The sequence below is a fragment of the Lynx canadensis genome, chromosome F1, assembly GCF_007474595.2.
Source record: "Lynx canadensis isolate LIC74 chromosome F1, mLynCan4.pri.v2, whole genome shotgun sequence".
NCBI lineage: Eukaryota > Metazoa > Chordata > Mammalia > Carnivora > Felidae > Lynx > Lynx canadensis.
In genome coordinates this window covers 4,108,249-4,131,163 of record NC_044319.2, presented here as the reverse complement: position 1 = coordinate 4,131,163, position 22,915 = coordinate 4,108,249, and the positions used below count along the sequence as shown (strand labels likewise).

The 22,915-nt window shown below is 45.5% G+C and overlaps 1 protein-coding gene across 2 annotated transcripts in view; it reads right to left on the bottom strand.

The window, feature by feature from the left end:
• The window catches only part of SMYD3 (SET and MYND domain containing 3), a 645,009-nt gene that overhangs the window by 140,245 nt on the left and 481,849 nt on the right, over nt 1-22,915 (bottom strand). Inside the window, exons 1-5 of one of the 2 annotated variants that reach the window (XM_032591869.1) lie at nt 22,255-22,259; nt 21,020-21,021; nt 12,539-12,606; nt 11,187-11,289; nt 1,711-1,821 (exon numbers count right to left, since the gene is read on the bottom strand). In XM_032591869.1, the coding sequence (XP_032447760.1) occupies nt 1,711-1,821; nt 11,187-11,289; nt 12,539-12,570 (246 nt within the window). In that variant the 5' untranslated portion in view covers nt 12,571-12,606; nt 21,020-21,021; nt 22,255-22,259. Of the gene's footprint in view, nt 1-1,710; nt 1,822-11,186; nt 11,290-12,538; nt 12,607-21,019; nt 21,022-22,254; nt 22,260-22,915 lie in introns of those variants that run through there. The other variant, XM_030301800.1, reaches the window with a different exon arrangement.

The window sequence follows — 22,915 nt, the reverse complement described above, 5'->3', positions numbered from 1 at the left end:
GCAAACTTTTAGCTCAAAGAAAACAGTCTCGATGAATATGGCGGATACCATGGATAGGCTACCCAAAAGCCATTCCCAACCTTCCTCTCCCGTCTTCCTCTAATTTAAAGGCTGAAAACCTAAAATGTAGTTTCCTCACCTCTTTCACAGTAAAGGTGATCATACGACACAGTTCTGAACAATAACACGCAGGTGGAAATCCCCAGGAAACTTTTCCTTTGTTCTCTGCCTTCTTTTTCGTGCCCAGAGGCTGGACACACTGACTCAGTGTTGAGGGTGCCAGTCACCCTGGGGCCATGAGGACAACTGACACGTGTAGGGATGGGTACGGAGGGAGGTAGAAGGATTCTGGGTCTGTGATGAGGCCTGTGAGCGGCTGCTCTTGTCTTAGACTGCTTCTCCAGAAGTCTGGAGACAAATGTACCATACCTACCAAAGCCAGTTTTAGTTGGGTTATCTGTTATTTGAAGCTCAACCTTTCCCTAATATACTATTCTAGCCAGGTTTCAACCAGAACAAAAACCAAAAGTGAACATGACCCCAATTCTGGAAATAAATAAATAAATAAGTACTTAATCAAATTTTTTTGTAGGTCTACACAATACAGATGGCATGGGAGAGGCACTAAGTCCAAGACTTCCCATCCAAGGGTGCTGGCGGGAAGGAAGCTCGCTTTCCGCTACTCCAGATTAGGGTCTGGTCTGGGGAAAAATCCCAAGGGATCCTCTAGAACTCCAGCATGCTTGGTTGTGGCAAAAGGCTAACACCGAGATAGAATGAATCTTGGGGAGCTATGAGCAGGGGTTCCAACTTTTCCCATGTAGCTCATTTATTTCTAAAAGTTCTTTTTAACGAAAAACTAATCATGTTCATGGATTCCTGCATCATTAGAATGAGCTCAGGTCCTCTCTTTATCAATGCTGCCACCAGAGACCACACATGGCTGCGGCAGTGGAAGGAACGCTAGATTTAGTCAAACGATCTGGGTTTGAGACTGGGTTCTGCCACCTCTTGCTTCGTCCTTTCCCACAGGCAGATCTGTGAACGTTCTGAGTTCCACTTCCTAATTTACAATTATTGAGTTAAACGACACTGGGATTACAAAAGAATTCCAACAAATTCAGAATACTCTACCAAAGTAAGATTTAATCAGGTCACTCGACTGTGTGCAAACTCAAAGCAGATAGGTCTGATGTGAGGGAAGTACAGGAGAAAAGCTCATTCTTTATCTTTATGGCATTTTTTTGGCCCTTCTTCCTTTCTCAGAGAGACAAAGTTGCTGGATAAGTGATCTCTGTCTGACGAAGTGCTACAGCAAAAAGCCTTACAGAACAAACCTGAGGAAATAAAACACAGGCTACAACTTGGTACGCTTATTACCAAGCAGTAGTGGTTACCAGTCGTAAGGTCACCTGACCCTCTCGTTGTGTGCTCTAACAGCACCCTGGCCTCAGTGTCCTAATGACCCGTTTAATGCCTCTCTGCCCTCTAGAACCTGAGCTCTCTAGATCCTTACCTGGCAGTAAACCTCTCACTGCTTCGTGGGGGATAAAAGTTCAAGAGGCTAAAATATACGCGGCATGACGCATCTTTTTAGTTTCCCCCTCCGTGCTGAGCGTCCTTCTGGATTCACGCAATAAAAGCTGAGTTCTCTGAAAGACCACAGGAGTCTTTCCTGGGAGATGTTCCGAGCTGGTTCCACACACATACCTTGTCTTGGGTTTGGCATCGAATACAGTCACATTCAAAACAGTACTGGTCCCTCAGCTGCTTCCGGCGCTCCTCGCTGGTCATCAGCATGTCCAGGTAGCAGATGGTGAGCTGGGGGGGCCAGAGAGAAGAGGGTCACGTGGCTGTGGTGCTCATTTTCTTTAACAAATGGTTATTGTTACTGATTATTTAACCAACACTTTTTTTTTTTTTAATGTTTACTTATTCCTGAAAGAGAGAGAAAGAGACATAGCATGAACGGGGAGGGGAAGATAGAGAGGGAGACACAGAACCCGAAGCAGGATCCAGGCTCCAAGTTCTCAGTACACAGCCTGATGTGGGGCTCGAACCCACAAACTGCGAGATCGTGACCTGAGCCAAAGTTGAACACTCAACTGACTGAGCCATCCACGTGCCCTTCAGCAACACATGTCTTTATTACACACCGAAAAGTGCAAGAGGAAAGACACTAACAATCTCGCTACGCAAATAATCACATGTAAAATTTTAACGCCATTACCTTCCAGCATCCGTTGTGTGGTGAGTGCACGTATATTATATATTTATTATAAAGAACTGGACTCATGATCTCTCTACACTTTTACACCTCACTTTTTATTCACCAAATAAGAGACTACCGAGAGCTGTCGTGTTTGGTAGTACTAAGGTTGGGCAGTAAAATCGATCACCGCCAGCAATGGGAGAAGGTGGATCAATCCTGGCCCCCAAGCGGGTGGCGGACTGATGCACCCAGATGCTCTTAAATCCTGACCAGTCCTGCAGCTGCCTCATGGAACGAAACGTCAACCAAATTTGGTGCCTCTGAAGTTGGAGACTCTTTTCTTACTTGTGATGAGATAGGAAAAAAAAGAAACCACTTCCAAGTAGGGAGAATTAATGTCAGCATGTGATCTTGGAGGGAGGCTCTCAAACTGGCTTCCTTGGACACTTTCGAACTAAGTAATTACACCATCTAGGATGTTTCTCTGTAGCCCTCAGGTTCCCCTTCTGGTCACAGGTCTTCAGGCAACGTCACGATGTCCACACATGCCTCACTCGACCGCATCTATACGCTCAAAGTCTGATTCAAAATAAACAAAATGGAACCCCTGAGTCCCCTGGCCTGTTCCACCCGGGCTGGAGCCGTCCCAGTCCCCGCTGACAGGAATGCATCTTTTGTGTCCTTCAAGCAGAAACCCAAAGTCACCCTTGACCTCTCTCTCCCTCTCACGCCCTCACCTGATCCACCAGGAAATTCTGTGGGCTCAATCTTAAAAACAAGACCAGGAATCCACCACTTTCTACCTTTTCCAACGTGACCACCCAGGTCTGAGTCGCCCTCCTCTCTGGCCCATAAAACGCAAGTCTCTGCCAGTCTCCCTGCTCCCCCCACAGACCCCGATGCCCCCTGCGCTCCACCCTCCAGGGCTCCCCGTGTCCCCTGCACTCCACCCTCCAGGCGTGATTCTCAGTGATTCTCTTCAAACAGAAGACAGATAGGCTCTTCCCTGTGCTCAAAACACTCCAACGGCCCCCGCTCTTGCTTACAGGCCAAGTCCTGATGAGGGATTCCTACAGCACAGCTCAGCCTGTGCTTCTGTGCTAAAGTCAGGAAAGAATCGCAAGCTAACGTTTAGAAACTTCTACAGGTACCTGGTAAGAGAACTTTGCGGGACTCTAATAATAAAACATTAGACTTTTATTTCCTATGTTTTAAAAATTTCATTTTTCTAGTAATTTTTGTCATTAAGTTCTACAAAAATATTAGTCTGCAATGGATAAGAACTAGTAACAACCACCACCAGCCCCACTCCCTCTCTGAACTCCTTCTCCAGCCAGCCCTCGCTCCTCCTGTCCCCATGCACTCACACGTGCCAGGCCGACACAGGATGTGTCCCGGGGCGCTGCCCCCAGAACCCTCTATGGGGCCTTCCTCACCGAGGTCTAACCTGGACCCTCCCTTGCTTAAAAGAACACCCTGACTACAGCCCCACCCAGGGTCCCTCATTCCCTCACCCTTTTCTAGTTTTTCCTTTTCAGTGTCATATGTCAGCTTGTGACATGTTGTGTAAAATACTTTATTTGCTTTTACATGTAGAAAGTAATCATGGGGGCAGGTGCGGTAGGCAGGAGTGGAAGAAGGCAGGACCGTCCGCTGAAGGAGGTAACTAAAGCTCCCTAGAGCCAAAAAAAATCCCACGTGCTTTTTCTTAGACTCAATAGAAAGCATCTCACGTCTACCAAGCCAGATCTTACATGCTGGAAAGTACAGTAGGGCTCTTGACAGAAAACATAACTTTGGGTAGGCCTCAGTCTGCCAGCCTTTGTCCCACCCACCGTGGCCATCACCAGGGTGACAGAAGCCAGGGCCAGGTCCGGCTGGCTGGCTCTCTCTCTAGATCCTCTCGACAGTGTTATCGAGGATCTGCTATGTGCTAGGCACTCCCAAAGAGAGGCAGCGTGAGACTGTGGAAATCAGCAAAGGTCTGGGATCCATCTGGGATTTGCACCCACAGCCCTTGACTCAAGCCTGACACTCTTTTTACAACACAGCCACTTCTCATACTTCAGTGGGCCCAAGGGGAGATTCGCTTCTTGGGGGGCTGTGCCAGCATCAACCCTAAAACGCGTCGGTCTGCACTCAGCAGCGTCCTGTGACCACTGGGCTCCTTTAGCCGGGACCACGGCCACTTTTTCATTCCCTGAGTCCTTTTCCTTGCTTTGTGATGTGCACCCAGGGCTGCCTGGGAGATGCAAATGGCCATGATATCAGGCGAGTTCTTCCTGTTTACAGACAACACTGTGTTCCAAATTCCAAGTAACCCATTTCCCACCACACTTTTGAAACCGCCCGTTAGTAAGTCTGGGGCAGTACACGTACCCATCTGGTCTTAACAGGCTCTGAGGGTCCCGGGTTCCTTAAATGAGGTGATGGTAAAACGAACTGAACTCTGTGCTCCCTCTTGGGTTAACCCTGGGGCTCGAAGTCTCCATCTGCCCCGATGGCTCTCAGTCATGCCCCCCCCCCCCCAGCAGATCAGATCAACTCGAAGTAGTTACTGGGAGAGTACCATGTGCCCAGTGGGAAGCCAATGAATCCAGGGCCAGAGAGATAACCTTGACTAACCCAAGACTAAACTGCAAGGGCCAAAACTCTGAGTGATCGCGCCAGGAGGCAAACGGGCAACAGGAGACTAGTTATATCATTTAACCCCAACGAACAGACTCGACCAGCCTCCCTCACTACGCCGTAACTGCCTGCGACCGCTACCGCTTTCGGGACACTGGCTTTCCAACGGGCCTCCCTGCTGCCCGCCGTCCACCTCTCGTCTTCTAGACCGCTCTGAAAGAGCTTCCTCAAACTCACATCTGATCACATCTCTACACGAAGACTGGTGACGGCCTCTCGCTGCCGGCGGGGATAAGGCACACAAGGGCTTCTCCACTGCTCTTCGGTCTGCCTTTCTGCCTCAGTATCTCTCCGGACACCCTCCCGTCTTCACGTATGCACACCACTAGGCCTCTGGAACAAGGCACACGGTGCCAGCGGGTGCTGCGTCTCCCTGCCCTGGCTAGCCAGTGCCTTCCCCACACTACCCACTTTTTCAGAGCATTCTCATCCCGCAAGCTTGGCTCCAAAACACTTCTCCAGGGAAGACTGCCCCATTCCCCGCCTCCATGCCTCCTCTGTGCCCTCTATGCCACCAAATACACTGTGTGAAAACTGAAGGTCTCAATGGCAAAACATTGTTATTCCTATTTTGGGGGAGAAAACACAGATTACTAACTGGTAATGACAGTTAAATCATTTTATCAGCCAAAGATAAAAACCTTTATTGAGGACTGACTGATTCACTGCTCTCAATGAAGAATCTGCTCACTAAATGTTGGGCTCATTTAGCAGGAACGTATTTGTGAAACTCTGCCATTGATCAGTGGATGCCTTAATGGCACAGAACAAAATCGCATTAAAATATTAATGCCACTGACCATTGCTCTGCCATTTGAGAGCAGTTTTTATGGGAAAGGCAGTAAATCATCCCAACATTAGAGTAATAACATGAAAGATATTTGCTGGATATCGGACATGCTGCTTACTTGAAAATTTCAAGGCAAAATGAACCCTTTTTCCATGAAGCCCATCTTTTCATTATGTACAACAGAGTGGGTAAAAAGATCAAATTAAAATTAGACTTCGCTTCCATTTCTGGAATTACACTGTCACAATTATAAATTTTTCTGCTAATACGGGCTCTGAACTGAAAGACGGCAAATCTCACTTCTTTTTTAAAATCAAACCTGAGTGTTATTCTTTCTCTTCTCATTGTCACACCCTTGTACTCAGCCATTATCAAATCCTGCCAATTTTAGCTTCCAGCATTATTCTCTTCAGATCCCGCATCACGAGCCACCAGGTGAATGCCTCCCGACCTCAGGACACCACTGTCACCTCGCGCCTGGATTACTGCATCCACCTGACCCTCATGCTCCCACACTTGCTTACACGTGCAAGGTCTGATCACACAACTCCTCTGCTTCTATGGTGCCCCACTGTCCGTCCCCATCCCTTTCACAAGTATCTAATGAGGACCTCCTATAGGCCAGACGCCATAACGGGCCCCACGGGTCCCTATGATAATGTCTGGTCCCTGCATATTCCCTCATCTGCCAGTCACCTTTGAAGTCTTCAGTCTATTGAGAAGAATGCTTCCTGTTCCTTGAAGTCACCATTCCGTCTCTTGCCTCTGTGCATTTGTCTAGGACGCCTTCCCTGTCTCAGCCAACCTGAGCTCTATGGGTCCTTCGAGAGTCTAGGAGTTACTTCTCTGGAAGTTTTTTGTTTTTTTTTTTTACCTTAACTGGAAAAAGCAGGAATATTTTAATAGCCTTCACAGATAATTACCACGGATATTCTTTTATGGTATTACACCAACATTTTACAAGAGGTAGTTTCTCAAAGATTAGTAGAAATGTGGAATCTAAAATCACATAGGTAAATGTCTTGAACTCAGTTATGTTCAAATCCACTGGTCGAACTTGGCATGGATCTTCTATTCAAGCGTGATCTGGTAACATCACGCATCGGTCCACTGAACTATGGCAACCTTCCAGATATCGACACATTTCATCATCCAATATGAAAAAATCCAGTCACTGCCATCGCCACCAGTATCGCAGGGAAAGTCTTTCGAGATCTGAGGGGCTGTCATGCTACTGGTGGTGAATACAGGTCTTCCAAAATACTGACTTGTAATTGAAAGCTTCAGTTTTTTTCATTAGCAACAAGTACTGGCAGTTGTCATCCTTCAAGTGACAGGCTCACTTCAACCTCTTCTTCTCTCCCTCTTTTGTATTTATTTTTTTATTTAAATTCATGTTAGTTAACAGACAGGGTGGTCTTGGCTTCAGGAATAGAACCCAGTGATTCATCTTTTACATACGACACCCAGTGCGCATCCCAACAAGTGCCCTCCTCAAGGCCCATCACCCATTCAACCTACCCCATCTCCCCTCCAGCCACCCTCAGTTTGTTCCACGGAAGCCTTTTTCAACCGCTCCCCGCTACTGCCCCTTACCACCGCTTGGGTGCCCCCAGTCTGCATGTCTACAAAGCCCTATGCATATTTATACCATTGTCCTCTTTATATTGTTATTGTTCACTCTTTTCTGTTCTGTGTCCGTTTCCTCCATTATACCTCGAGCTCCCGAAAGCACGGGTGGGTCTTACTCGTCTTTGTGTTCCCAATGCCCCCCGCGGCACATGACACCCAGTTAAGTATGCAGTGAATTTGTCAAGTGACTCAGCACCTAAGCAAAGATGACTGAGAGGAGAAACACACTGCCTGAAACCCACAACACTTTAGATTCAAAACTAGTATTACAGACACTGATATACTCAGCTCATGTAAATCACATTTGTCCTGAAAATGCTGGCAGCCAGAGGCATTATTCGTAACAGCTACAGCCTCTTCTAAGGAGGAATTCCCACAAGGGTGCCCCGGACTGTCCAGCTTTCTTCCCTGATCCATATTTTGGAAGACTGCCAGCCGATATATACATTTCATAGTGTAACAAAACCCTGAAGCAGCCATCAGCAATCCAGCACGTGAACCATGCCTTAAACCCTGATTAAACATCATTGCTGGATGAGGAGACAAAAAACCCAAAAGCAAAACCAAAGCAAACCAAACCAAACAGACCTAACAACTCAACATCACAATGAAAATCCTTAAGTAGCAAAGTGTTGTAAATGGTGCTGGTTTGAAGGGAAATGGTCCAAAAGTGGTCGGAAGGGTGGCTTTATGTGAGGAGATGTCGCGGGTAAGAAATTTCCATGGTGACCTTTGTTATTGTGGAGACTGTGCAAATTCCCAACTCTCCTCATTTGGGTCTAAGATGCTCTTATCTCAAACTGGCAGTGCCTGGCTTTCATGTTACTTTCCTCACGGGGCCCATGGGATATACCTGAAAATTAGTGATAGTTTCAAAATGGCTCTAAGATTCTATCCCACTTCTGGTTGTCTTTAACAAGCTTTATTCATTCACTCAACAAACATAGATTAAGAATCTTCCCTATTATAGACACTATATAGTCTTCCTCGTGGAGCCTACATTCTGGTACTTATATCCCACTGAGCACATAATAAAACTGGGGTGCCCTCATGGGCAATAAAGCCAAAATGCAAAGTTGATGCTATGAAATTACCAAAATTCTTTTTTTTTTTTTTTTTTAACATTTATTCATTTTTGAGAGAGAGACAGAGGCGAGCAGAGGAGGGGCAGAGAGAGAGAGAGACACAGAATCCGAAGTAGGTTTCAGGCTCTGAGCTGCCAGCACAGAGCCCCATGTGGGGCTCGAACCCACAAATCATGAGATCATGACCTGACCCAAAGTCGGACGCTTAACTGAGCCATCCAGGCACCCCAAAATTACCAAAATTCTTCAATTCACTTCCTTACCCGACTTACCAAAAGCAACTATTTGCACAATAAAAAGGAATTACCTCTCTTAATCCACCTCAAAATAGCTCTTCTCCTGGTTCTCCCTCTGGCCCACCTCTGCCAGTTTTAAATGTGCAGGATGTATGTTAGTTCTTCGAGGCAGGTGGCTACAGGCATTAGCTGAGGAGGGACTCAGGACACCAGCCTTCAGTGACCCAAAAGTGAATGATGAACAGCTGATCCGTCTAGAATGTCAACAGTGACCTTGGTGAGAAGCACTCCTGGTCTTTACAGTAAGGGCCATTTAACAGGAGGTCAAATCAACAACGAGTAACGAAATGCCTCCTGGGTGCAAGGCCAAGTGCTGGGTGATAAAGGAGATAGAGAAGTAAGACACGATGGCCCGTCCTCATGAAGCTCATGGCGGACAGAGACGTCACCAAAAGAGCCAGAGTAACTGCACGGAAATATTAACAACCCCCGTAAAGGAGATCTCAAAGTGAAAGACCTTCTTTTAATTTGGGACATCGGGAAAAGCTTTATTGACAAGATGATGTTTGAAAGGGCCTGGAAGGGTATGTAAAATGGGGGCGGGGGACAACTGTGCAGAGAAATGTCACCCACCAAGGCATGCACGATGAGGTGGGGAAATTTTTATTTTCTGAAAAAAAGAAATCCAGCTCATTGACAGACAGAGAAAACAGACTGGTAGTTGCCAGAGTGGGGTGAAGCGGGTCAAAAGGTGGAAAGTTCCGGTTATAAAGGTGGAAAGTTCTGGTTATAAAGGAAGTCCTAAGGCTGTGATGCCCAGCACGGCAACTATAGTTAACGATCCTGCGAAGCACATTTGAAAGTCACTATGAGAGTAAATCTTAAAAGTTCTCATCACAAGAAAAAAACGTTCTGTGACTATGTGTGGTGACGGACGTTAACCAGACGTACAACGGTGATCATTTCGCACCAGATGCAAACGGCGCATCGTCGCATCACCCACCTGAAGCTTACATCACGTGGTATGTGAATTAAGCCTCAGTTACACCACATCATCTTCCGAACAGGATGGTAGAAAAGGACTTGTAGGGAGAATCCTGCCTCTCTGGTAGAAGCCGCTCTGGTAAGTGCCCCGCGGGAAAATACCCGAGTCTGCAGGGCGCGATGCTGAGCACAACTGTTCTGGGTGAAGCCGGAGGAGGGATCTGCTTGTTACTCCAGAGATTTACGTGAAAAAAAGTGAAATGAGCACCAAAACACAAGACGCTTTTTCAACTAAATGAAAACCAACCCAGGAAAATAACTGGCAGCCACGCCTAGAAAACAAGACACGAGAAAATCTCTTTGTCGTTCCTGAGAATTGCGACAGTTTCGAACGGTTTTTCTGTTTGCTTCTCATGTGGCCGATTTATTTTAATTCAGTAAAATCATCATGATATTGGCAGCAGCGTCGTCAGCAGCAGCCGGCCTTCAGCTCCATTACTAACGCTGCCCAAAATGCACAGATCCCTTTCTCAGCCGCCCTGAAGTCACATGTGTCCCCAGGAAAAACCACGAGATTCTCCACATCACTGACAGATACCCCAGTATACTGAGTACACCGTTCCTAAAAGCTGGAAATTCGGCAAGTGGCTGCATAACAGCTCATTTGGTTGAAAATCCCTTTGGAGGGAGTCTTATCAAAGCCAGTTCCCTGTCTACGTAAAATCTGGTGCCTCGGAGTTCAGGTTTTATTGGCTGGTTTTATTTATTTATTACCTGCATAAATGCAATAAGAGAGTATGACACTCTGCTTTCCTTGCAATAAACATCCACTTTAGCAAATTGGGAGGTAGAAGGAAAGTGGGTTCTCACAAGCGTAGACACCAATAACCCTGCATTCAGGGTGGTGCTTGTGCCAACCCTGTGTGGGCCCCCGTTCACCCTCAGCTGCCTCCTGAGACCTCAGGCTTCTGCAAACGAGGCCGGTGCGGCAGGCTACAAACCCAAAGGGTCAAGGCTAAGTCACTGCTGAAGGTTCTACGCCCTGGCCTCTCTTCCCCGTCACATCTTTGCTTGAACAATCACGCAGAGAGGCTTTGTAAAGGCCCAATGACAACTTGAAAGAGTGCAATTTGCTTACTTTCTTAACATGAAGGGGAAAATGAGTCACCTTCAAAATGTGAGGAGTGGCCTGGGGAGTAAGTAAGCCCTTGGGATCCATTCACAAGCCGGCTGCCCTCCTGCTCGTGGAGGGATGACGACTGGCAGAGAGTGAGGGGCAGGGAGCGTCACACACGGGACACGTACACTCGTCACACACTCTCTCTCTCTCCCTCTGGCACACGAACAACAGGAGCTACTGATACCCAGAGACAGTCCATCTGTCATCCTGGACAAGTACTGATGGGCACACGGGTCACTGGGTGGACCGTTACGGCTCCTCTCCCCAGCAGGGGGATGATGAGGGGCTGCCCCTCAGGCACAACCGGTTTCCAGAAGGGCCGCGTGGAGAGCGAGAGGGTCTCTGATGCGAGGGCAGGCCAGGCGCCGGGAAATCTTACCTCCTCTCCCGCCTCGATGTCTCGGACTGCTCGCAGCAAGAGGTGGGGCCCGTTGAACACAATGGAACAGTTGGGGTCACAGCTGTGATTGAGCAAAGACATACTGCAGGAAGGAAAAACGGGGTGCCGTCACTCAGCAGATATAGTCCAACATATAAATTTCATGACTATAATGATAATGAGCAGAAGGCACTTCAGCCCGGGGTGCGGGGACAGGGGAGGCTGACAGTGCACCAGGGGCTGAGTGCTCTGGGGGAAGGCCCAGAGCTGTCACCAGCCCATGTCACAGTGAAATGCTCCCCGACACAACACGGAGGCTACTTAGGGAAGTGTGCTCTGAGTCCTTTCTGCGGGTGAATGCGGGGGACGGCTGTCTCATTAGACAGCAGCCGGGGACCCCACCACACGGCATCTGGTCCACGCGGCCCCTTTGCAGGACGCACACAGCGACGCTGGGGCATGAGGAGAGTCCTCCCTCTTACACAGAACGCTGGCGGCGTCCTGCTGTCTAGATCCCGGCGTGTGCGGGGCCACGACACAGGCGTCTTAGTGCCGGTGACCATCCGGGAAGGGGACTGGGTTTAAGCCGCACCATATCCGATAGTACTCAGAGCAGGTGCGAGTGAGCATTTACTGAGCAGGGAGCACCCTCCTGGCCCTTGCACGTGCTTTCCAAATGTAGTCACCACGCTAATCTCATGAGAGTCATTTACAGATGAGACAGACACAGGAAGCACACGGCACACGCCAGCATGTGGGGGCCGAGCCGGAACAAGGCGGTGCCAACCCAGCCAACCCAACCGGCACACCTGTGCCAGTGCTTTCGGACGACCCTCACCAACAGACCTGTGATTTTTCAGGCTTGTGAGAAATACGAAAAGAAGCCGACTTCTCAGGCTCACGATTAATTATAAGAAGGGCTATATTTGTATCCGGACCTTCCCAGCATGCAAACAAACGGAAGCGAGGCGGGACTGCGCTCGTGGAACGAGAACTGTGTGCTTCCGCCCAGGGGGCTGCGGCGTCAGACCCCGGCAGGGACCAAATCCCGGGCTGTCGTTTGTCAGCAGCCAAAATCCCCAACTTCTCAGGTTCCTGAGGGCAAGAATTTACGTCTGAGCTCTGCCTAAAGCTCTTTGTTGACACCACAGCATATAAAACGGGGTTATACAATTCTTCCCTGTAAAGTTCACATTCTCCATTTTCTTATCGTTTATCATCAGGTTTCAAGCGTTGCTCTTGAACCCGCCGCAGCGATAGCCTTTCTAACACCTTCTGCAGGGCTGGGGAGCTGGAGGGAATTACGGTCGCTCCTCCCAGTAAAGGAGTAAGAGAGATACCGTTCGCCTTACCTCGGATATAGGCCAACGCCAACTTCCTGCATCTCCGCATTACAGACGGTGAAGGAGTTGCAGATCACCTGCAAAAACAAGGGGGAACACCACCAGGATTACCAGAGTCACCTAAGGAAAGTGGCAGGCGAGAGAACAGAAATTTCCAAAAGAAAATGCAGGAGTTTAATGCTTTTAGTAGCTGCTTTGGAAAGATCCAAGCCAAACGTGGATGCTCTTTCACTTGCGGAAGAATGTACCTGGGACACACTTTCCACAGGAACGTCAGGTGGGTAAGTGCAGAAATATCAACAACCTGCACAAAAATTCAGGCTTAAACCAGCACAGGGCCTATTAATTTCAGTCTAATCCTCTCCCCCGAAGTTACACACAGTTACATGAAAGGTTCAAATTTCAGAATACACATAATCTATTTACTGAGAACCAGACTCCTACCACATTGGATTTTTTTCCTCAAACCGCCTGCAGTTTCCAGATACTGTGTATCTGATGAGTAACAGCAGCCTGTCTTTCTCCTACAAAGAGGGAAGTACACCCCGAGAGAGCCTGTGATCTGAGTGGACGGGCCACAATGCGCTCAGAAAGTCCTCCTGTCAAGCCACAGCATTTTCTAGGCATGCGGGATGCCTCAGAGTAGACAGCATGGTCTCATACCCAACAGGGGTGGTGGGGCAAAAGGAATAAAAGATGGAATCACTGTGCTCAAGGGACCTCAAAACCTATGGACAGCCACCCAGAATCATGAGAAGAGCCTTGACTTAGAATCAGAAAATCTAGATCCTGGCCACACATCGCTGTCTCAGGCAGGTGCTGGGGATGAGCAGTGAAGAAATTAAACAAAGATCCTGCCTTCATGAAGCTTAAATCCTAGTGGGGGAGACAGATAAAAACTCAAGGATAGAAAAATGTCACAGGTGAATAAAAGCTAAGGAAGAAACAAGGCCAAGGGACGGAGGAAAAAGTGCTCAGGAAAGCTCTTTAGCATAAGGTGACATTTAAACAGAGACCTAAGAAGCTGTGGAAATGAAATGTGCATATTGGAGTGGTGAAGGTTCGTGTCAGGAGAAAGAGCAAGTGCAAAGGCCCTGAGGTATGAATATCCTCAGGTATAGAGTAACAGCAAGAAAGCTGGAATGGGCAAAGCAGAGTGAGGGAGAAGAAGAGGGGGTAAGATATGAGATCAGAGAGGCAGCTAGATCTTGTATGGATTTAGAGCCACATCTAAATTTTATTCTAAACGAGTCAGAGAGCCACTGGGTTGCTTCTGAGCCAAGGCATGAATGGATCTGATTTCTGTTTGGAAAGGATCACTCTCCTGTGATGTAGAGAATGGGGCTATAGAAAGACAAGGCCGGAAGGAGAGGAAATGAGCAGCCCCGTGAGACTGGAGGCCGGGGGTGCCGGTGGCAGAAGCGGGGGGCTGTGAGTGGTGCTAACAGGATTTGCTCACGGACAGCCTACAGGGGAGCAGCAAGAGCCACGGATCGGGTTCGAGCGTGGGCCGGAATGAGATTACAGTTGCCATTCGTTAACGCGAGGAAGGCTGTAGAAGAAACAGGCGTGACTTCGGGAGCCCGGGGGCGAGTCCAGTGGCTCTGTTTCAGCCGTGCTCAGTCTGAAACGGCCCGTCACACGTCCCAGCCAAGGCTGCGTATGCACGAGCACACAGAGTTCAGGGTACCAGCGGGGCTGGAGATGGACATTTAGGACAAAACAGAGCAAAGCCCATCAAGAGTGTAGACTCGAGAGGAACCGGGGACTACAAAGGGACGCTGACTTCCTGTTATAGTTTCTGTAAAGGGCAACACAAGTGACGACGAGTTTCTCTAAATCAGGTTTACATGAAAGATGTCATGTACGAAAAAGCGTTCGGTCCTTTGAGACCCTTCCAACTGCTCTAAAGAGCTCTTCCGTGAAATGTAGGGCAACCTATGGCTTGGCGTTTCCTCTAAAAATCTGATCAAACTGCAGTTTCCAATCAGGAAATAAACTGGTGCACACGCACATATTTTGAACACATACTGGTTAAATTGCTTTAAGGGCATGTGTTTCACATTAAATTGCAAGAGAGTGCCGTCTGTACATATTTATGCATAAAATGGAGGGTGGAAAGACGGGACAAAAGATCCTGTGTTTTCTTTTTGAAACTTTAAACATTAAAAGGGTATGAATTGGGGGGTGGGGAACAGGAACTTTAACACTTATGTTTAAAGCATAATCAGGACTTTACCAAAAGTAATCCACCAATGAAAAACCAGATCAGACAGATCTAATTTGTTAACTTTTGGATCAAACCAAAATGTAAACATCTTTTCTGCACCATACAGCACATGAGAGGCTCTTCCAAAATCGGTTTACTCTGATGGAATTTTTATTTTTTTTTTTAATTTTTTTTTCAACGTTTATTTGTTTTTGGGACAGAGAGAGACAGAGCATGAACGGGGGAGGGGCAGAGAGAGAAGGAGACACAGAATCGGAAACAGGCTCCAGGCTCCGAGCCATCAGCCCAGAGCCCGACGCGGGGCTCGAACTCACGGACCGCGAGATCGTGACCTGGCTGAAGTCGGACGCTCAACCGACTGCGCCACCCAGGCGCCCCCGACGGAATTTTTAAAAAGAAAGAGCTAACAAGGGGAAATGTCAGCTTGCTGTGTCTTCCTCCAGGAAACTTCCCGATCCCTCGGACTTAGCCACTTACTCATCTCTTCGTGGCATTTCTCACACGGGGTCATTGTGCACCCATTTACTCAGCACCCCACACACCTATGGGTGTAAAATACACACAGGGCAGTGTTGGTGGTTCCTTACGTGAAAGACACTTCTAAAGGGTTTTCTGATGGATGGATGGTTGTGTGTCCCCAGAGGGTCACTGTCTAGAACAAGGGTTGGAGAAGATGCCAGAAATCACAGGTACCCCGTAGGTGCAGAAGAGAGATGGATGTCTGTGCTCTGACAAGGAGTAAGAAGTTAACCTTCCATTTCTCTTGTCTTTAGCCATCCAATCTCTTGACATCCCTTTGTGCGTTCTCTCTCTCTCCACTCTAGCTCATCTTCTGTTTTATCCTCTTTTCCATTAGTCCAGTGGATGACAGGCTTACACATCAGAAGAGCACAAGGGGCTGTTTGATCCTCTGCTTAAAATGCCAAGGGCCTGAGGGGCATCCGGGTGGCTCAGTAGGTTAAACGTCCGACTTCGACTCAGGTCATGATCTCACGGCTCATTAGTTCGAGCCCTGCACTGGGCTCTGGGCTGACAGCTCAGAGCCTGGAGGCTGCTTTGGATTCTGTGTCTCCTGCTCTCTCTGCCCCTCCCTCGCTCATGCTCACTCTTTCTCTCTCTCTCAAAAATAAACATTAAAAAAAAAATGCTAGGGGCCTGGTACACAGGGCACAAAATAACTGTGCAAAATGAATGAATGAATGATAGTCCCCACATCTCTTGCACTATCTTTTCCTTTGTTTACTTTTCTCCCTTCTTTTCCTTTTCCTGTCTTCACTGGTACCAGTCGGCTACCCTCCTCTCTCATTTCGCCTCACTCCACAATAGAGGTAGGAGATTTTAAATTTCTACTGAACAGGGGCACCTGGGTGGCTCAGTCGGTTGAGCGGCCGACTTCAGCTCAGGTCATGATCTCGCGGTCCGTGAGTTCGAGCCCCGCGTCGGGCTCTGTGCTGACAGCTCAGAGCCTGGAGCCTGTTTCAGATTCTGTGTCTCCCTCTCTCTGACCCTCCCCCGTTCATGCTCTGTCTCTCTCTGTCTCAAAAATAAATAAACGTTAAAAAATTAAAAAAAATAAATAAAATAAATAAATTTCTACTGAACAAATTCCAGACAAGTTCCTCATTCATATTATTCTGAGAGGCGCTGAGTGCTAGTGTTCCTGAGCTAAAACAGTTTAACTTTTTGCCCACTCTCACTTTTTTTAAATATATATTTTTAAATATTTATTTATTTTGAGAGAGGGAGAGGGAGAGAGTGAGAGAGAGAGAGAGAGAGAGAGAAGCAAAAAGAGGGAGAGAGAGAGAATCCTAAGCAGGATCCTTGCTGTCAGTAAGGAGCCCAACACACAGCTCGAGCCCATGAACTCTGAGATCATGACCTGAGCCAAAATCAAGAGTCAGATGCTCAACAGACTGAGCTACCTGCCTAAGCACGCCTGCTTACTCCCACTTTTATTAAAAATATTGATTTCACTCACTAGTATATCCTTATGTGCTCAAGTGAAAATCTGAGAATGAAGGAATTCATTTTTCAAATAAAAGAATGGAAATAAAGTCCAGAAATAAAAGTTTAACCGCTTTTCAAAGCATTTCTTGGTATAAACTGTTTTCTTGGGGAATTACACAGGTTAAATAACTAATGAATGAATACTTCACACAAAGATGCCTTTCCAAAAGCATATTATAGGGTGCCTGGATGGCTCAGTTGTTTAGTGTCTGACTCTTGGTTTCTTTTTTTTTTTTAATTTTTTTTTTCAACGTTTATTTATTTTTGGGACAGAGAGAGACAGAGCATGAACGGGGGAGGGGCAGAGAGAGAGGGAGACACAGAATCGGAAACAGGCTCCGGGCTCTGAGCCATCAGCCCAGAGCCTGACGCGGGGCTCGAACTCCCGGACCGCGAGATCGTGACCTGGCTGAAGTTGGACGCTTAACCGACTGCGCCACCCAGGCGCCCCTGACTCTTGGTTTCAATTCAGGTCATGATTTCACGGTTCACAGGTTGGAGTCCCATGTCAGCTCTGTACTGGCAGCACAGAGCACACTTGGGATTCTCCCTGTCTCCCTCTCTCTCTGCCCCTCCCTCCCCGCTCTAAATAAATAAACTTAAAAAAAAAAAAAAAGCATATTACTGGGATTATTTCAATAAAAAAGCAATTAAGTTAAAAAAATTCTAAAACCTGTTGGATTATTACTTTAAAATATTTACTATGACATAAAATTACAACATACGTTTAAGTTATCTTATAATTATCAAATATAGCTATGTATACTCTTCACAATATTTCTTTTGAAATATTCAGAAGCCTTCATAATATAACACTGTAGCCTTTCCAGATAGTAAAATTCTAGTGAGCTAGCACCAATGATTGCTGAACCTCTGTATTTTGTAAAAACAACTAAAGTAAAATTTTAAATGTTCTATGAACCATGATAAAAACTCTCAACAAAGTAGGTTTAGAGGAATGTACTTCAACATAATAAAGACCATATAGGAGATACACACAGCTAACATCATACTCAATGGTGAAAAACTGAGAGCTTTTCCCCTAAGATAGGGAGCAAGACAAGGATGTCTACTCTCACCACTTTCATTTGTCATAGTACAGAAGTCCTGGCCACAGCAACAGAGAGGAAAAAGAGATTAAAGGCATCAAAATTGGTAAAGATGTAAACTTTCACTATTTCCAGATGACATAATACTGTTTACAGAAAACTCTAAAGATTTCAGCTAAAACCTACTAGAACTTATAAATGAATTCAGAAAGGTAGCATGATACAAAATCAACATATAGAAATCCATTAACCTTCTCTTCATTATTAGTGTATTGAAAGAGAAATTAAGAAAACAATCCCATTTACAATCACACTAAAAAGAATAAAATACCTAGGAATAAACTTAAAAAGATAAAAGACACATACTCTGAAAACTATAAAACACGGATGAAGGAAATTGAAGACAACACAAACAGAAAGTTATTATACGTTCATCGATCTGAAGAACAAATACTGTTAAAATGTCCACACTACCCAAAGCAATCTACAGATTTAATGCAATACCTATCAAAATTCCAACAGCATTTTTCAGAGAATTAGAACCAATAATCCTGTAATTTGTATGTTAAGACAAAAAACCCAAATAACCAAAGCAATCGTGAAAAAGAAGAACAAAACTGGAGGTATCACAATCCACAGTCCCAGATTTAAGGATATTCTACAAAGCCGCAGTTATCAAAACAGTATGGTAGTGCCACAAAAATCGACACATAGAGCAACAGAAAAGAACAGAAAACCCAGAGACGAATCCACAATTATAGGGTCACTTGATCTTCAGCAAAGCAGGAAAGAATATCCAATGGGAAAAAGACAGTCTCTTCAAAACAGGGTGGTGGGAAAACTGAACAGCTGCATGCAAAAGAATGAAACTGGACCACCTATTTACACCGTACAAAAACAGAAGTTCAAAATGGATTAAGGACCTAAATGTGAAACCTGACACCATAAAAATCCTAGAAGAGAGTGTGGGCAGTAGTTTATCTGGCATCGGCTGTAGCGACATTTTTCTAGATATGTCTCCTAAGGCAAGGGAAACGAAAGCAAAAATAAACTGTTGGGACTACATCAAAATAAAAAGCCTCTGCATAGTAAAGGAAACAATCAACAAGACTAAAAAGCAAGCTACTGAGTGGGAGAAGTATTTGCAAATGACATAGCAGATAAAGGGTTAGTATCCAAAATATACAAAGAATTGATACAACTCAACACCCAAAAAACAAATAATCCAATTAAAAAATGGGCAGAAGACATGAACAGGCATTTCTCCAAAGAAGACATACAGGTGGCAAACAGATACACGAAAAGACGCTCAGCATCACTCACCGGCAGGAAAATACAAATCAAAACTACAATGAGCTATCACCTCACACCTGTCAGAATGGCTGAAATTAAAACACAAGAAACAAGCGTTGGTGAGGATGTGGAGAAAAAGGAAAGGAAACCTTGTGCACTGTTTGTGGGAATGTGAACTGGTGCAGCCAATGTGGAAAAGTGAAAATATGTTCAAAAAAAATATGGAGTTTCCTCAAAAAAATTAAAAATAGAATGACCACATGATCCAGTATTTCCACTGCTGGATGTATACCCACAGAATATGAAAACACTAACTCAAAAACCTATGTGCACCCCTATGTTTATTGCAGCATTATCTATGGCAGCCAAATCATGGAAGCAGCCCAAGCGTTCACTGGTTGGTGAATGGATAAAGAAGCAGTGGTATGTATATAACGGAATATTACTCAGCCATCAGAAAGAATGAAATCCTGCCATTTGCAATAACATGGATGGATCACGGAGAAATAATGCTAAGTCAAATGAATCAGTCAGAGACAGACAAATACCATATGACTTCATTCATATCTGGAACTTAAGAAACAAGGCAAATGAGCAAAGGAGGAAAAAAAAAAGAGAAAAACCAAGAAGGGGAGGTGGGCAGGGGGCTAAGAGAAATAGGTGAAGGGTATGCACTTCTCAGGATGAACACTGGGTAACGTACAGAAGTGTTGAATCACCATGTTGTACATCTGCAGCTAATAGGATACTGTGTGTTAACTACGCTGGAATACATATATGTATATATACTCATTCTACGAACCAAATTCTTATGTCATGTGGTTCAGGTTCTAGGTCCAGAACCTGACGTTTGTGTTCTGGGATTAAAAGTTCCCCTGCAGCAATCATGCCAACACACAGGTGAACACTTCAGAGAGTTATCTTATACACATGTTTAAAGTTCACATTTTTCCTTAAATTTTCTGAATTAGAAGCTTTTTACTGTAGCAGAAGATAAATGAAGGCATTTGAGACACTAGGGAAAATCGCCGACATACCATTACCTCTTAACGGCGAAGCTGAACAGCCGTAAGAAAACGAACGGCCCGTTGCAAACAGAGTAATTCGACCCCATAGCAGAAGGAGACATCCACTTCCCAGCACCCCCGCGCCCTAATTACTCACTTCTACAAAGAACTTGGTCTGTGCGCAAGTAGCTATAGCTGGCTTCTAGCCTACTCTAGAGAATGCTTTCCATTTCAAAAAATATTAATTTTAAAACATTTATAACAAAAGGGAACTCAGTTTCTAAACACAAACATAAGGCAGTTTCCTCAAAGACCATCTGCAACTCCTTTATAATTTCTCTATTTAAGACGTAAGTACAGTGTTCAGGACACAGAAGTCTGACACACAGAGTTCATTAATTAGAGAGGGTAAGGTAAATTTTCAAAAGAGAGCTTACTGTATTTATTTTATTGGGGCCTGTGCATAGAAGGAAAGGAAGGCGGGAGAGCTGGCAGAGATGAAAACCAAAAGCAGAGGTTTTTGTATAAAATAACCACCACCCGCCCCCCCACCCCCCTGCCCCAGCACTATTAATTCTCTGCCTTTAGAAGCATGCTAAGTGTTTCAGTCAGGGTACATTTTTCTCCTCCACGGCAACTGACATTTTACTAAACACGGAATTATTTTTTTAAGTCTTCTTATAAACCGCAAGAGACTTAAAATTGTACCCCCCCGCCCCCGATCCCTCCTATCTGCGTGGCAGACACCGAACCATCTTCCATGATTCAACCCAGGCCTTCCCTGATATCCTGCTCCTGCCTTTGGTCACTGGCTTACACTCTTTCCCTGGGCCTGAAAATGGGCGGTCTGCAGTCCACACACCAGCGCGGGAAGGAGGTGCGCTCAGGCATGAAGAGGCAGCACTTCTCAGAGGACAAAAAAATCACAAATCCCCAAATTCACAAAAGCGTTCCAGGTTTACAACAGTAAGGATCGTTATGGCATCTTCTCGATTTCAGACTTTAAAAATCAATCCCTAGGGGCATCTGGGCAGCTCAGGGGGTTGAGCGTCCGGCTCTCGATCTTGGCTCAGGTCATGATTTCATGGTTCATAGGATCGAGTCCCGCATCAGGCTCTAAGCTGACATCGTGGGGCCTGCTTGGGATTCTCTTTCTCTCTGCCCTTTCCCTGCTCGCTCTCTCATGCTCTCTCTCAAAATAAATAAACACTTAAAAAAATCAATCAATAAAACCATTAGTGCAATATGTCTTCCCTTTGTTGGGAAATAGCTGGAGAGCCTCCACATTTGCTGTGCTGCACAGCCAGCCTCATGGAGTCTGATCCCACGGAGTTTCCTCTGGTTTCTGTCATAGGCTATCGCGTTTGCAAACGTAATGGACCACTGGCTGAAGACAGCAAGCGAGGATGTTGGAAAAACGACGGCAAGCGAGGAGGAACATAAAAATGATAATTTTATAAACTTGACTCAAGGTGTTCCGTTATAATGACTTTTATCTGGTAGAAATTCTTACAAACCACCTCAAGATGTTTCTAGTATTTAGAAAATGCTAGAAGGAGAACATATAATCTTATTTTTAGCAGATGGCGTGAAAACTATTGACGTCTCCCATGTGTTATTTGCAATGTGCTTGCACCTCGCCACCTAGAACCTTCCCTTACCTCGTCACTTAGAAACAGACATGAAAATTATAAAATTTAATACCGTATCTAGTTTTCTAAATAGTAGATCATAAGAATGGTAAACATCAACCTATAAAAGCACAATGCTAAGGCCCAAACCAAAAATATTCACTTAAACATTTATATAGCATTATAAATGATGCTTTTTTCGAACAAAACTAACTTAAAGCAAATTAAACCACGTATGCCTCTTGTTAAGTGGGAAAAGTAAAAATTTGCCCTTATATTATGCGAATATCATTAAAGATTTTGAAACCAATGCAAGCCAAGTAAAAAATAAAATGATCTAACTTGAGAACGCTTCTTACCACGTCCTGTATCACAACATACTTGGACATGTGTCCCAGACCCTCTATATTCAAGTACAACTGTTCCCACAACTGTGATGGTGTTGGTCAGATTTCCAGCTGTGGTCACAAACAGAGCACGCTAGACACACAAAATACTCAACAACGACTTGCAAAAGCTAAAATCAACATCGAGGCCAGTATCACAAGCGAGGGAAGAACAGTCATACAATTGCGTTTCCTGCTTTAAATCCTTCCCGAGGTCAAGCGACCCAATGTCAACAAGTGAGGATTCACAAAATGAAGCCCTCTTGGACGACAGGTCTTCCAAAACCCACCCACACTTTCCTATTTCTAAGGGCTTTCCTCACAGCAGAACCCATTATATCTTAAACAACAGTCCTTGAGACCAGAAAGCAAAAACAGGAATGATATTCACAAATTTGTCCATTTTCTTCATGCTCCCCCTCAGGATATTCCCTGGCATCCTACGTCCTTAGAACTCAGCTGGTGAAAACAGCACTTGCAATAGAGGTCTGTCAAGTATGTATAAAAGTATAAAAAGCTCTTGACATGGTTTCCATTGTTTAATTTTCCTCCCACATCCCGAGGCTCAAAAATACTGATACTCTTAAATAATTTATTACAGGATATTGTTATAGTTTCCATAGCTCTGCCATCAGCATCCTTTCTGTCAAACATTTCGTGCAGCCACGCTCCTGTCCAGAAAGTTTATTATCACAACAAACCCAACTCCGCCCCCCCCCAGATAACACTTAAAGATTCGTTTGTTCAGCTTGAGTCTCTGAAAACGTTCTCTTACGTGATAAT